The 15,927-nt window shown below is 35.7% G+C and overlaps 1 protein-coding gene across 1 annotated transcript; it reads right to left on the reverse strand.

Annotated features, from left to right (window-relative positions):
- Positions 1–247: 247 nt before the first annotated feature.
- On the reverse strand, positions 248–3,659 carry LOC145071112 (receptor-like protein EIX2). Its single transcript, XM_079018023.1, has one exon. It carries the CDS (start codon positions 3,455–3,457, stop codon positions 464–466), a length of 2,994 nt encoding a protein of 997 aa, XP_078874149.1. The 5' UTR covers positions 3,458–3,659; the 3' UTR covers positions 248–463.
- Between the last annotated feature and the right edge of the window lie 12,268 nt (positions 3,660–15,927).

Raw genomic sequence — 15,927 nt, forward strand, 5'->3', positions numbered from 1 at the left:
CAAGGAGAGGAAGGAAGATGAAGATGGGTGAGGAATGACGGCAGTTAGGGTTAGGCCAAAAGTAGCTCTGATACCATATCTATCATATAATTGTGTTTCTGTATTATAATAATAATGATACAGGGATATATATATATATATATATATATATATATATATATATATATATATATATATATATATATATATATATATATATATACTAGACTAAATTACACATTGGTACCCTCTACAATACATAAAGTACTAGTCTAATAGCCATACATATATAGTCCAATCTAACAGCTTGATATAGGTACATAACAAACCCAACAAACATTTCGAACTTCGCACATTTAAACAACATCCATACTACAAATATAAATTCCAAATAGCAGTACAAACAAGCAAAATAATAGTATTAAAAAGCAAAATAATTATTGATAACATGTATCCGAGAAGTACTTGCATTACACAGGAATATCTATGTGGTGTCTCTTCCTCTCTTCATCATGGCAATTCTTACCATGAATGCAACGTATATCTTGTCCATGGTTTCCTCAGCAAACAAAAAAAGCTTTTGTCTCCAGTGCTTCTTGAACACCAAAACACCAATAACACCCCAAAAACCTACTGCAAAACCATAGACTATGTCCAGGTACAATAGCCATACCTTGGTCGCCTCATCAGCTGCTTTGTATTTCTTCTTCCGGCTTGTTGTTGTTGTTGTTGGGACTTCCTGGTTTGAGCAATTCTTTGATAATGGAGGTCCACACAGAGCCTCGTTCCCAGCAAATATTGATGGGTCAGTAAGAGTCTGCAATTGATTTCCCGTTGGAATTTGTCCCGACAGTTTGTTGTGCGACAGATTCAGATGGCTTAAAAAAGTCAAAGCTGCCATGCTTGGAGGGATCGTCCCCATCAACTCGTTGCCAGATAAATCGAGGGAAAATAATGCTATCATGTTTCCAATGTTGTCTGGAATACGCCCACTGAGATGATTATTAGACAAATTGAGACCCACCAACATAGAAAGTGCAGTTAGCTCAACAGGTATTTCTCCAACAAGTTTATTGCTTGAAAGATCCATGTTATAAACTATATCCAAAATTGTTGTATATTCAAGATCAACACCTCTCATGGCCTGAATAACATTCTCATTAGAATCAGACGTGCCATTATACCACTTTTCTGCACCCTTCACCATCGCATTCAACTCTCTTAGGCAATGAGGGATGATTCCCGTTAAGTTGTTGTACCCAACATCCAAAATTTGAAGTTTCGACATTCTGCACACAGATTCAGGAATTTCTCCACTGAAGTTATTCCTGTGTAACCTTAAAACAATCAAATTTGTGAGGTTTTGTCCAATCCAGTGGGGTATGTTTCCAAACAAATTATTATCACCCACATCTAGGACTCTTAAATGTCGTAAATTCCCCAATTCTCGAGGAAGTTCACCTATGAAGTTATTGCCATTCAATTTTAACCACTGCAATGATGAATGATCAAGTGCTATATAACTTGGAATGACACCTGAAAGCAAATTCGAGCTAAATATCATAGTACTCAACCCTTTGAGCTTCTGGAGACACTCGGGAATTTTCCCTGTTAACCTATTTCTGGAAAGATCAAGAAATTCCAAATCTGTCCTTCTACACAGTGACTTTGGAATCGATTCATTGAAAATGTTATTTACCAGTAATAATATCGCTCCACCTATATGCCCAGAAACATTTTCCCCATTAGGAAGGTTCGTCAAAGATCCACTGAGTTTGTTGTGAGAGAGATCTAAGATATGAATGACAGGCATCTTCTGTAACCATTGGGGCAAAGGCCCTGAAACTGTAGCATTTGACAACACCAACCACTCAAGTTTCCTTTGATTTCGAAGCCACTGCGGAAATCCATTTGCAATATTGCAAGAACTAAGATCAAGATGTACCAACTTGAATGGAGGTATCCACTTATGTGAAACATTGAATGTCAACTTAGTGTTAGAAGAAGCATTTAAGAACTCCAACATCGAAAGGTTAGCAAAATGGGCTTCAGAAACTACTCCTTCCAAGGGATTGTGCGAGATATCTAGATATTGAAGTTTGGCAAGTAGCCCAATTGAAACCGGAATAGTCCCATTCAACAAATTTGAGGAAATCGTAAATGTTTGCAATGAAACAAGTCTTCCTATAGATGTTGGGATGGGACCTGTTAACTGATTAACATCTAGATCCAAATCTGTTAAAGCTGCTAGATTTCCAAAGGATTCTGGAATTGAACCATTCAAATGGTTATAAGAAAGCCAAATTCTGGAAAGATTCCCAATGAATGTAGGAATGGGACCGGTTAACCTGTTATTAGATAAATATAATTCTTCTAAATATCTTAATCTTCCTAGAGATTTGGGGATTGGACCTGTCAAACTGCTGAACGTTAGATCTAAGTGCATTAAATTGGTTAGTCTTCCGAGTGCTTCTGGAATCGTACCATTCAAACACCCACCTAAATCCAACCGCTCCAAAGCATGTCGAGAGCATTCTGATATGTTTTGTTGTGAGTCAGTCATTTCTATTTGAAGAGGATTTTCTAAAGCACTCAACTGTTTGAGGTGACAGTGTCTCCAGATTCCCAGATGCTCGATGTGCTTAAACTTGTTATAAGAAAGATCAAGCTCTAGAAGACCAGGCATAGTAGGAACCGATGAATTCAGCATGTTTTCCGAAAGGTAAAGGACTTTCAAGGAACTCATGTTTGTGAAAAAAGCTGGAATTATGCCTTCAATTGAATTTGAGCTTAGATCCAGGTGTCGAATATTAGAAAGTGTACTGATATTAAGATGAGGGGAAGACAGAAAAGTCTTATCAAGCCCACAACCCGACAAATGCAGCTCTGATAAAGAAGGGAGCATGTTTATCAAGTTTACAAAGTTAAATGACAAACTAAGACTAGAGCCTGAAAGATCAAGGTAGCTGAGCTGTTTGAAGGATCCAATGAACTCAGGGATCCGATTTCCATGAAAATTATTACCACTCAAGTCCAAGTATTTGAGATGCCTCAACTCTGCAAGAGAAGAGTTCACCTCATTAGAAACCAAATAGTCTGCACCACCCCAGTAGTGATCTCCTCCAAGTTGAAGGCTTTCAACCGTTCCAGTGAGACTGTCGCATTGGATTCTTTCCCACTGGCAACAGTCATTGCCAACCCATGATGACAACATTCCAGAAGCATCTTTCACACTCCCTTTGAACTTGAGAAGAGCAAGTCTCTCTTTCTGGGAGCAAACAACAGTGACATTTCCAACACCCAAACAAGTATATGTGGTTGCAAACAAAAAAATACTTAAGAAAATGAGATGGAGCCCCAAACCCCTCAGATTCCTCATTATCAACAGTAACTCAGTTCGATTTAGATGAAATTTGAAGTGGAAAGGTTGGTTGTTATGATGTAGTGATGGGTTGCTACGATGAGGCAACAACTTCATTTATAGAGCCATAAATGAAGAGCAGTTTATAGCCATGGAAGACTTGGAAGTCAATGGACATTTGTATCCATAAAGTGTATTTGTGTGGTCCTATCACCTATGATAGATTGATTTTTCTTTTGATCTAAATAAGTGGTTTCTGGCCAAGCCTATTCTCCATGGCAATGGTTATTATACTTAGCCACAATTCATTAAAAAATTATGAACATGATAAAACACCAAATTTTAGTGGTTTCACGCACGCGCGCACACACACACACACATCCTTGTATAAATCTAAAACAAGTTACTGTCAACTTTAATCTAAAATATGTTTAATAAAATTAGCTTACAGAATTAAAAGAAATTATATCAAAAAATTAGTAGTTTTTCTCATTCATTTGATACCAATATTCCTACAAATTTTATTTCTTTTAGGATTTTAATGGACTAATGTTATTGAATTGGAACAGTCACATAAAAGCATTTGGCCAAAAGTCTTCCACACAAAGACTTTGAAGTCAACAAAGTAAACAACCTAAGTGTGTCATGATTGATGCACCAATAATCTTTCTTGTGGAGTTTTCCTTGCAACTTCTCCCTATCAAATATATTACTCACTAGTTATTCCTCTTTTCTTATTATTCTATGAAAAACAAAAATACTGTCAGGATTGGATCAGTCTAAATTAAGATATCCATCAATATCTGTACATAGAACTTAAAAAAAAAGCCATCACTATGCCAATAAAAAAAATAGAATACAAACATTGATTTTTTTTTCTTGTTTAAGTCTGTGTAAATACTATCGGATGAAGGAAATGAGAGAAAAGAAACTAGCACATCCAAAAATATGTTTTATAGCAAAATTTTATGATTATCAATAAAATCAATTTAGAAGAATATTTGAGATGGTGAACAAATATTTGTTCAACTACTTGTTAGATATGCAAGAATGTCCAAGTGGGCATATATTAAATGACAATGTTGTCCTTTATCAGCTTAATTTCTTCAAAACATCTATATATACAAACTAAACAACATGCTCAAATTTTCATATTGTTTTATACGCACAGTTTTAAAGTACATTTTAGCCTTTAGGTGTAGTCTATGACCCATTGTCAGGATGAACAAATCTAGTGAAAATGGTAATGAATCTGAAAATGGCAATGATGAGAAATTTAGGGTGCATTTGGTTGTAGCAAATTTTCAAGTTTTCTAGAAAAAATTTCCAAGAAAAACGGAAATTTTGAAAACCCGTTTGGTTCGTTTAGTTTTCCAAAAATTTTCAGTTTTCTAAATTGTATGTAAATTAGAAAAGTGATTTTTACAGTTTCCAAATTTCTAAGATGGAAAATGAAAACTCCTCCGATTTCAACCAAACGCATTTTTTAAAATTTTCATTGAAATTTGAAAATGAAAACTCAACTCTATTTTCTGAAAACATTTTCTTAAAAAATGAAAATAATTTTCCATTGTAGAAAATTTTCCAGTTTTCTAGGAAAATTTTCCAAGAAAAACGGAAATTTTGAGAACGCTTTTGGTTCGTTCAGTTTTCCAAAATTTTCCAAAAAAATAAAAATTTTCAGTTTTCCAAATTGTATGTAAATTAAAAAATTGTTTTTTACAGTTTTCCAAATTTCTAAGATGGAAAATGAAAACTCCCCCGGTTTCAACCAAACTTGTTTTCTAAAATTTTCATTGAAAATTGAAAATTAAAACTCAACTCTATTTTCTGAAAACATTTTCTTAGAAAAATGAAAACAATTTTCCACAACTAAACGCACCCTTAGCAATTGGGTTTAAGCAAAATGGTGCTATTAAACTTTTTGACACCGTGACATATATAAACAAAAATAACCTTTCTTGTGGAACTCTCCCTGAAACTTACCCCTAACAATGCTTTTGTGGAAATTTAAGAGAACACATTTTTTTAGTATGCCTAAATTCGATTGAGTTCTTCATTCTTTAAGGTTGAAATTGATGAAGACCTATATTTTAAGAGATACTGCCATCAAAATATTTTTCACAAACAATATTCAGAGAAATTAATCAACAGCATAAAACTTCATTTTTAAAATTTGAAAAAAATATATTTTTCTTCAACTTCAAAATCATTTCTAATACACTCATACACAATAGAATTCAGAAATGAAATATATATATATATATATATATATATATATATATATATATATATATATATATATATATATATATATATATATATATATATATGAGGATTATACATGGAAAGAAAAACCACATTGTCTTTATAGTAGGTCGAACACCTTGTCCTAATCCACTTACCTAGATTCATCTCAAGAGGCACTTTCCACTTAATAAACATGTGTTTTTAATGGTAGACACACAAATCTATACATGTAAGAAAACTCCCTCAAATTCACTCAATTTAACAATTAGTTTAATGAAAAATGCCTAGCAAGAAGAAGTGTAGACTGTAGATCCCTTAACACATTGTGCACCAAGCATGCTCAATTGATCAAAAGCAAAAATGTATGTATGATTGTATGTATGTATGTGTGTTTGTGTGTGAATATTTATTGAAGGAAGGCTACAATAATGTTCTATCTATCTATGCCTTTTAAAAGAACATATGAATACGTTTTTGTAATAAGTTTAGTATATCTTGATGATTTGGATATACATCGAACTCCTAGAAAGCTTTCTAAGGCATTTGAATACATGGAGGAGAAATTTAGGATGAAAGATTCTGGAAGGACAAAACTTTGTCTTAGGTTATAGATTCAACATTTGAAGGATGGAATCCTTGTGCACAAAGAAGCTTTTATCAAAAAAGGTGCCAAGACAATTTTTTATTGACCAAGAACATTCAGTGAGCACATCAAGACAATTTTATAAGGTCACTTCATTTGGTAAAGATCCTGTCCAACCTATTAAAAGATTATAAGGAAATAGGTGGTGGGGAAGTAGCACATGCACATCTATGTATATGTTTATTAATTTATTCATATAATAATGTATTTGTATGTGTATCCATGTATATGTATCTATGTGCATCAATGTATACGGGAATTTGCTTACTACAAAAACATACAAACACGTTCAACAGCACCCATAAAATTGTTATTATGAAAATTGGCAAAAACACATTTATTAAAGGAAGAACAATATTTCAAGTGTACTAACCTTTAGAAGATGCTCCCCCATAGGAGCCTTCAATTCCCCAAAGGAGGCTTCAGTTCACCATATGTACTAGCCTTCATCCAGTGAGACATTCACTAAGATCAACAAGTCACCTGAAACACCACACAAGTAATCACCATAAAATCATAAATGCATAATCCAACTAACCAAACTCAACAAGCACAATTACCATAAATTGTTGATATCGTTACTTCCTAATTGGAAGAGATCTGTCCACTTTCTTTATTATCATGATAAACAAACAAGCTTTTTCATTATCATTAGATACCAAGGTCATTCTATTACATATATTACCGCAACTTTCATGAACATGTTCAAAACAAAACAAAGCAAAAATAGAAATGCACATAAATCATCTCTTAGAAGTTGAGGGGAAGCACAAGTTTAGGGACACTAGAAAGCATATCAGGTACATGATGATCAAGAATCTTCACAGCACAAAAAGATGCAATATGTTAGTAATCTCTCTGACTTTGACAAGATGAAGTGCCTACTGAAAAAGGTATAAAAGACTTACCTTATTCGCTTTCCCAGATAACTTACTGATGCAACTTGAAAAAGAAAGACCCAAATAAAAATACAATAATTTTGATATCATGTACCAGTAGATATCAATACAAAACCTTTTTTGATAATATGGCAAGCAATCGCATACATACATATGTGAAGTCAAGTAAAATTATACATGCATATAAATGTAACAGTTTCATTTATAGAAACAGCTTTTGTAGCATATGAAAAAGATCTGATTCTAAATATAGCAGCATAACAAAAATATGTATTTTCTCCAATTTTCTCACGGTAAACAAATGCAAATAGAGGCCTTTCGCGAGCATAAGTTAGCATAGAAGATTAGTTGGTAAAATACAATACAAACACTTTAGATGCCAAAGGGGTGTACTGAGAAATAATAACAGAATATGTTATTGACATTATATCTACCATGGGGAGCTGCAAGTGTGTTGCAAAACAGAGGCCATCACCATCGGCTTATATGCATGCTAATTTTCTATCTTCTTTGGGTTACATGTCAAAATTTGTGAGAACTAGGTCAAAAAGAAACATAAAAACTTAGGTAGATCATTTTCCTAATACGTTTAATCTATGTTATTGCAATTGGGTTATTTTACACATAAAGCCATATATGCATCCTTTTCAACAATGCTAAATTACTATCTTGTTTGTCTTACAGGTCCCCGTTTGTGTTCAGAATTTTCTTAAAAGCAAATAGAGCAAGTTCATGAAATCTAAAGAATTAGGTCAATCAGAAAAAACAGAATCAAAAACCGAAAACATACCTAACGAATACCAATGACTCAAGAACCGGGAATGTATTGTAGGCTTCGCATTATCCCCGTACTCGACTACTTCCCGGTGATGAGGGAAAGCGGTCGATTTGAGATGACAGATTTAGACAAAACTAGAGGGTTACCCCCGCTCCGTGGTGGGTGGGTGTGTTGGGGGGGGGGGGGGGCAGAATCTCAATCTCATCTAGCTAAAAGTAAATCAGAATCGGCACGACACTAAACAGAGAAAGATGCTTGATTGGTTGAAGCTCCTTTTCAGTCAATTTCCAGCCGACAAAAGCCATAACAAATTATGTTTCCCTTATTCCACCTCCCAATTTCTTTCTATTCCTAAAACAACATTGTACAAAAATAAAGGTTTTGTCAAGGTGTATGAAGTTTTGAATTTTCTAAATAAAAAAAGTAACCTTATCAAGTGCATACATTTGGAAAAGAGTTGTTACCTGGATGGTCAACTCAAGAAATTTGTGCTTTATGTATGTAGCACTTCATGTACTTCTTATGAATTCCCAATTTTTTTCCATTATAGTATGCATATGGCAAAGCCTGCGTACACCTACTAAAATAATACAAAGTCAGAGTATAAGCTTTTTATAGCATCATAGTTTCAAAAATAAACCAATTATACTATTATATTTTGAAAAGTGAACCAAGAATAGCATTGCACTTCTGATTTTTTCTTGTTACAACAGCATACTCTTAAGAAAATGGAACAATATGAAAGTAGGATGCTACTTCCATATTTGGTACATTCACATTCACATGCATATAGAAATAGAATAAGGATATCAAAACACCCACATACATGTTATAACTGTGTAGAACATAAGTATTTTTGAATTTCTCTGATTCACATTCACCAGCTAAAGGAGGGTGCAATAGTGATGGTGTCATACACCTTCATTTATACACATAATTCCAAAATAGAACCGGTAAAAAGCCAAATGGAAAAGATTTTTTTTTACCTAAATCGGCAACAACTTTCTAAAATGGGGTCAGAGGTGTTGTTTGAGTTATCCCCAAACACCTTCAATCCAACTTTTTTTTTCCCATTTTGACATGTTGATTTCACCTGCATGAGTGATGAGGTATGAATCAGGTAGGATACGTGATTAAAAACTATAATAATTACTTTTTGTGGAGGGATATGTTATGAAGAAATGCAAGTAGGGTGGTATAATGGGCATATCATCGAAACTGTGTTGCTATTTCTTGCATTTAAACCTAAAACAAACAAAAGACTTAAAGTCATAATTCATTTTTAAATTGATGTTTAAAAGCAATGTATACGGATTTTTTTTTAATTTATTATCATTATCAATTTTTTATATTATCTAACATTATTATAGTGTCAAATTGATTTTCTCTTAATGAGCCATGAACGATTAATAGATTTGTTTACTTTTATTAAAATATTACTACCAAATTATTAATTATGTAATATGACCAATAACGTTGTATGCATTCATTACTTCTTGATTAACACAAAAAAATATTAACTTTTATTTTAATATATAGCCTATGAAAAGAATTCTATATTAGCAACATGAGAAACGATTTATGTATAAAATAGTTTATGATGGTGACAAAATAAAGTTGGAGTTAGTAGGAGAAAATAGTGGATTTGAGGCAACCTGAACACAAAGGAAAGATCATTTTGTTTAAGGTGTTCCTGAAAAAAGTACCAGCATGTTAAAAATGACATAGTTTTAGATAAATGTGTTTGATTTTAACAAAAGTGAAAAACCTTTTTAATACATACAACCTATCCAAGAAGTATTTAACTCAGTTAAGTCATTGATGGTGTCCTCTCGATAGTGTTAACCTGAAATTAAATGTAAAACAACACTAAATCACAGAGATTGGCTGGGATATAACAAAAAAAATGGTATGATTATAAGATTATGCAGCCTAACCTCCAATCCAACAGAAACCAGAATGAAAGGAGATCTTTAGATGTTAATGAGTAGACACATCGAAGTAGACAAATGGGTTGCTCTTTCTCATCTTCTTTGTATTTGGGACTAATCAATCCAAGATTCCTCAAAAGCACTCTTTCGGCGTACTACATGTTTAAAGAGAAAATGGTTTAATAGACAGATAAGTATAGCATAATATGGACAAAAAATATTACAACCATTGATATGTTAAAATTATTTAGACAAAAACTATGCAGCAACATAGGGCATCACGTGTTGTTAAATGTGTTATCAGGAGAGAGGTTAGAGGGACAGGGTAGGCTTACCTCATATCGGAGAGTAAGAATTGATGGAAAGTTGTACGAATAAATGCATAATCTTGATGAATTGAATATGGCTGAAAGCATTCAAATTCAACAGTTTATGTCACACCCCAAAACCGGAACGGCGGAAACGTTCTCGGGTGGAGGACGTCATGTACAGTATCACAACACAGAATAATAGTAAACAAACAAACAACATCATCCATTGCATTAATAATATACTTTAAATACAAGTGTGTTCTGTGGTTTATAAGACACCAAAATATGAATCAAAATAAAAGATGAGTCTTGAATGTGCTCCATCTTCTCAAAAGTTGGCATTGGTACCTGTCTACTGATAACCTAAGAATACATGTTATTTTGAAAGAGTTTATCAGCTTTAAAGCTGTTGAGTTCATAAGCATTTTAGTGTCATTGTTTTTATGAAAATGTTTGTAAGTGTTATAAGTATAAGTTTGTAGTAATTGTTTGAATCTCCTAGAAATCCTATATTTTCTACTAAAAGTAGCCTTCTACAAAGGCATCAAATGTGTTGTATGTTTATTCATTGTAAAAGTGAGTATGTCTCCCAAATGTAACTGTCATTAATAAAATATAGTTTTTACATTACTGTTTATGTGAGAAGATCACAAAGTAGGTGTAATGGGAAAATAATGAAGTAATGTAGTATTATGTTATAGTAACTACTGTTGTACTAACTACCTTAAACCAATTGTTAATTAAGGTATAATGTGGTATAATTGTAACCATACTTGATCGACCTAGTAAAACATGACGCTCGAAGACGTCGAGATCGTATGACATTCATCACCTGAAGACCAGCAGGTCCCACTATAGCTAGCAGCAAGGTGTAGGACGGTCAATCCAGTATAGATCTATACACGAATTCACGCTCTCCCTTTAGAAGAATCTGGTTACAAGACGAGCCATGACAGAGATGCCATGCCCCGAAGTAGTGCCTCACATTTATGTTATAGTGTGTATGTATTGTATGTACTAGTGTAGTGTATGTCCTCCCTGATTCTCATCATAGTATGTTCTTTAGTATAGTATATAGTGTGTATGAATAGTATGTACTAGTGTATGTTCTCTCTGTCTAGTGTGTAGTATGTTCTCTCTGACTCTTATTATAGTATGTTCAGTTGTATAGTGTGGTGTATGTATTGTTTACAGTATGTATTGACTCATGTATGAACTGACTCTTTGAATGTTTCATTGTACTAGAAATAGTAAGTAGTATACCTCTAAACTATACCTATTATAGTTTACTAGAAATGTTGTTTGTAATCCGTATGTATTGAAATAAGATAACAGGCTTTTATGTCTATACATATACACATGATATATAACTAAGGATCAAACGACACTCGGACAAACAATAGGGTGCTCCAAGTCCACAACCAAACAAGGAACAAGAAATAGAGTGTATTATCAGTCCTAAGTCCTTCAAACCTTACTTATATAAATATATATGCATTGGACATGAGTTGGAAAATATATAAGTTTAAAGAATTGAAAGTAAAGATTTGGTAACTAAGACTAAGTTTTATAAAGAGTTTAACATGTAAAAGTGGTTGATAATCATTTTGAAGTAGTTTTGTTGACAAAACAGTTTAAAGTATAGTAAATCCGTTTGTTTGCAAGTTATAAATCACATGTGATTGATATTATAACTATAATGATTCAACTTGTATCCCCCCCCCCCCATAAAAGCATCTGAAAACATTTTAAAGGTTGATTAAGGGGTATGAACTCACCTGTAATGAGTAGTTTGAAAAAAAGTGTTGGATAAGGTGCTAGGTGTCAAGTGAAGATTTGAGCACACACAATGATCCTATTTAACATATAAAGACACATATATGTATCTAATTAATGGTTATAACACTAATTAAGAATCTATAGACATCCTAAAACATGGAAAACACCTTGGTTCAAGTGTTAGAAGATCATAGGGTTGAATCTAAGGGTTGTAGGGCTTTGCTTGGAAATATAAGGTCCAAGAGTAAACTCTCCATGAGTTTACGGCCTAGGGTTTGCGGCCCTAATGGGTTTATGGTCATAAACCCATGGTAACTTCTACCATTTCATTGTTTAAGGTCCTTAGTTCATGTAGGAAGTGTTCTAGACCAATATCCAAGCCTTAGGAAGGAGTGGTGGCACAAATGCACCACTTGATAGTGTTTACGGCCCAAGGAGATTGCCTTAGCCATAAACACCATGTGTTCTTGAGTTTTCTTGGTGTAACACCAAATCAAGAGAAGAAATACTTACATTTTTGGAAGATTTGGATGAGATCTTATGATATTTAAGAGAGAAATGAAGGTTCTTGAACTTGGAAGGTAAGAAATGAAGGAGAAAAGGAGTAAACTCATGCTTATTGCATGAGTTCATGGCCAAAGTGGAGTTTACGGGCCAAACTCCTAACATTTGGCCATAAACACCATGTTATGGTGTTAAATGCTTGATTGATACACCATAAACCCTAGAAGGTACTTCCTTTCATTTGTTCTTTTGATGAATTAAGATTAAAGCATCCAAACGGACTCTAAACAGAGTTAAAAGTTAACAGAAAATTAATCTAACTTTGATTGCCTGTAGGGTTTGTACAAATAGAAATTTCAGTTTGTCACATCATCCCCCCATTAGAGGGAATTTCGTCCCGAAATTAGAGTTTAAGCAATAAATAGTTACAAATAACTAAGTGAAAAGATGACGATATTTCAGTTTCATTTGGTCCTCACGCTCCCAAGTGAATTCTGGTCCTCGCTTGGCATTCCAGCGAACCTTCACTATTGGGATACAGCTTTGCTTCGTCTGCTTGACCTCTTGGTCCATGATCTCTATAGGTTCTTCCACGAAGTTGAGGCTCTCGTTGATCTCGATCTTGTCGAGTGGGATTACAAGAGTCTCGTCAGACAGACACTTTTTCAAGTTCGAGACGTGGAATGTAGAATGTACATTACTGAGTTCACGGGGTAGGTTGAGTTTGTAAGCTACTGGGCCGATTCTAGCAAGAATCTCGAAAGGCCCAATGTATCTTGGATTTAGATTTCCACGCTTTCCGAAGCGTATCAAGCCCTTCCAGAGTGAGACTTTCAAAAGGACTCGATCTCCCACCTGGAATTCCGAAGGTTTCCTACGTTTGTCTGCTTAGCTTTTCTATCGGTCTCTAGAGGCTTTCAAACGTTCACGAATCTAAACAATCTTCTCTGTCATTTCTCGAATGATCTCCAGGTCTGTGAGAGTGCTTTCAGGAACTCGTCCTTTAGCTAATTGGGTGTCACCCACCTCAGCCCAGCACAGAGGGGATCTGCACTTCCAACCATAGAGGGCCTCAAATGGAGCAGCCTTTATGCTCGTGTGATAACTATTGTTGTAGGAAAACTCGACAAGGGGTAAGTGCGTATCCCACGCCTTCCCAAAGTCAATAACACAGGCTCTCAGCATATCTTCTAGTGTTTGTATCATTCTCTCACTTTGTCTGTCGGTCTGTGGATGGTAGGTTGTACTCATGTCGAGCCTTGTTCCGAGGGAACTTTGTAGCGACTGCCAGAACCTCGAAGTGAACCTACTATCTCTATCGGAGATAATGGATATAGGAACACCATGCATTCGTACGATCTCCCAAATATAAGTCCTTGTGAGTTTCTCCATCTTGTCGGTCTCTTTGGTGGGCAGGAAGTGTGCAGATTTGGTCAATCTATCGACGATGACCCAAATGGTATCAAGTCCACCGGTAGTCTTGGGTAACTTGGTTATGAAGTCCATTGTAATCCGCTCCTGCTTCCATTCCGGTATCTCTGGTTGATGTAGTAAACCTGATGGTTTCTGGTATTCAACCTTAACCTTTGCGCAAGTAAGGCATTTACTAACGAAGGTAGCAATCTCTACTTTCATGTTAGGCCACCAGTATAACTTTTTAAGATCCAGATACATCTTATCTGAACCCAGGTGGACGGAATATCGAGTGTTGTGCGCCTCGGTCATGGCCAAGTATCTGAAGCCACCATGTTTCGGTGTCCAGATCCGGTCCATGAGGTATAAGGCTTCGCCACCCTTGACATCCAAATTCTTCTCCATCCCTCGCAGGGATTCACCTGCCACATTTTCAGGTTTCAAGGCTTCGAGTTGAGCCTCTTTGATTTGTGTGGACAGATGCGAATGGATAGTCATAGTCAATGATTTGACTCTTCGACCAGAATATTCTTTTCAGCTTAGGGCATCTGCTACTACATTGGCTTTACCCGGATGATAACGAATTTTGCATTTGTAGTCATTGAGTAGCTCGACCCACCGTGGTTGCCTCATGTTGAGCTCCTTCTGGTTGAATATGTGTTGTAGGCTTTTGTGGTCTGTAAAGATAGTGCTTTTTGTAGCATACAGGTAATGTCTCCAGATCTTCAGAGCAAACACAACTGCTCCTAATTCAAGATTGTGTGTGGTGTAGTTCACCTCATGTGTCTTCAACTGCCTTGAGGCATAGGCGATGACCTTACCTCGTTGCATCAGAACACAACCAAGCCCTTGATTAGACGAATTGCAGTAGACTACGAAGTCTTCTATTCCTTATGGGAGGGATAGTATTGGTGTGGTGCATAAGGCTCAATTCAGCGTTTGAAACGCCTTCTCTTGTTTCTCTTCCCAGTCAAAGGTCACGCCCTTTTGGGTCAATGTTGTAAGAGGCTTCGCAATTCGAGAGAAGTTCTCTATGAATCTGCGGTAGTAGCCAGCGAGGCCTAGAAATTGACAAATTTCTGTAGGCGTCTTCGGTGCTGACCAGTTCTCAATGGCTTTAATTTTGGATGGATCCACGTGGATTCCCTCGTCACTAACCATGTGTCCTAAGAATTTGACTCTTCGGATCCAAAATTTGCATTTAGAGAACTTCGCATAGAGCTTTTCTAACTGTAGTGTTTCTACAATCAGCCACATGTGCTTACTATGCTCCTCCTCACTATGGGAGTAGATAAGGATGTCATCAATAAATACGATGACGAACTGATCCAAGTAAGGACGCCACACCCTCCTCTAACACTCACAATTGGTGATACCCAGATCTCAGATTAATCTTTGAAAAGTAATTCGCCCCTTGCAGTTGGTCGAACAAATCGTCTATGCGAGGCAAAGGGTGACGATTTTGACCGTTAGTTTGTTGAGTTCTCTGTAGTCGATGCACATACGAGACGATCCGTCCTTCTTCTTGACAAAAAATACTGGAGCTCCCCATGGCGAGAAGCTTGGCCTTATAAATCCCTTGATGAGCAGTTCATTAAGTTGATCGGACAGTTCTTGCATCTTAGCTGGTGCTAGGCGATAAGGCGATTTGGCTACTGGGGTAGCCGCTGGTACTAAGTCGATTCTGAACTCGACTTGACTTTGTGGAGGTAACCCTCGTAGTTCTTCTAGAAATATGTCGGGAAAGTCGCGTACTACGGGGATGTTCTTCAGGTCTTTGGTTTCTTGGCTTGTATCAACAACGTGTGCAAGGAACGCACGGTATTCTTTACGTAAGTACTTATGAGCTTAAATACTTGAGATGATACGAAGGATCGTGTCGGGTTTGTCGTCGTAGATAATAAGGGTCTCGTTAGAGGAAACATTAAGGCATACAACTTTTTCATAACACATGATGTCGGCACGATGAAGACTCAACCAATCCATGCCGACAATGATATCGAAACATTTAATTGAGACCGACATGAGGTCGATCGAAAATGTATGGCTATCTAGAGCTAGAGTACATCCTATGTATAT

This window comes from Lactuca serriola, chromosome 8, assembly GCF_051521515.1.
Source record: "Lactuca serriola cultivar US96UC23 chromosome 8, Lser_US96UC23_V15, whole genome shotgun sequence".
Lineage (NCBI taxonomy): Eukaryota > Viridiplantae > Streptophyta > Magnoliopsida > Asterales > Asteraceae > Lactuca > Lactuca serriola.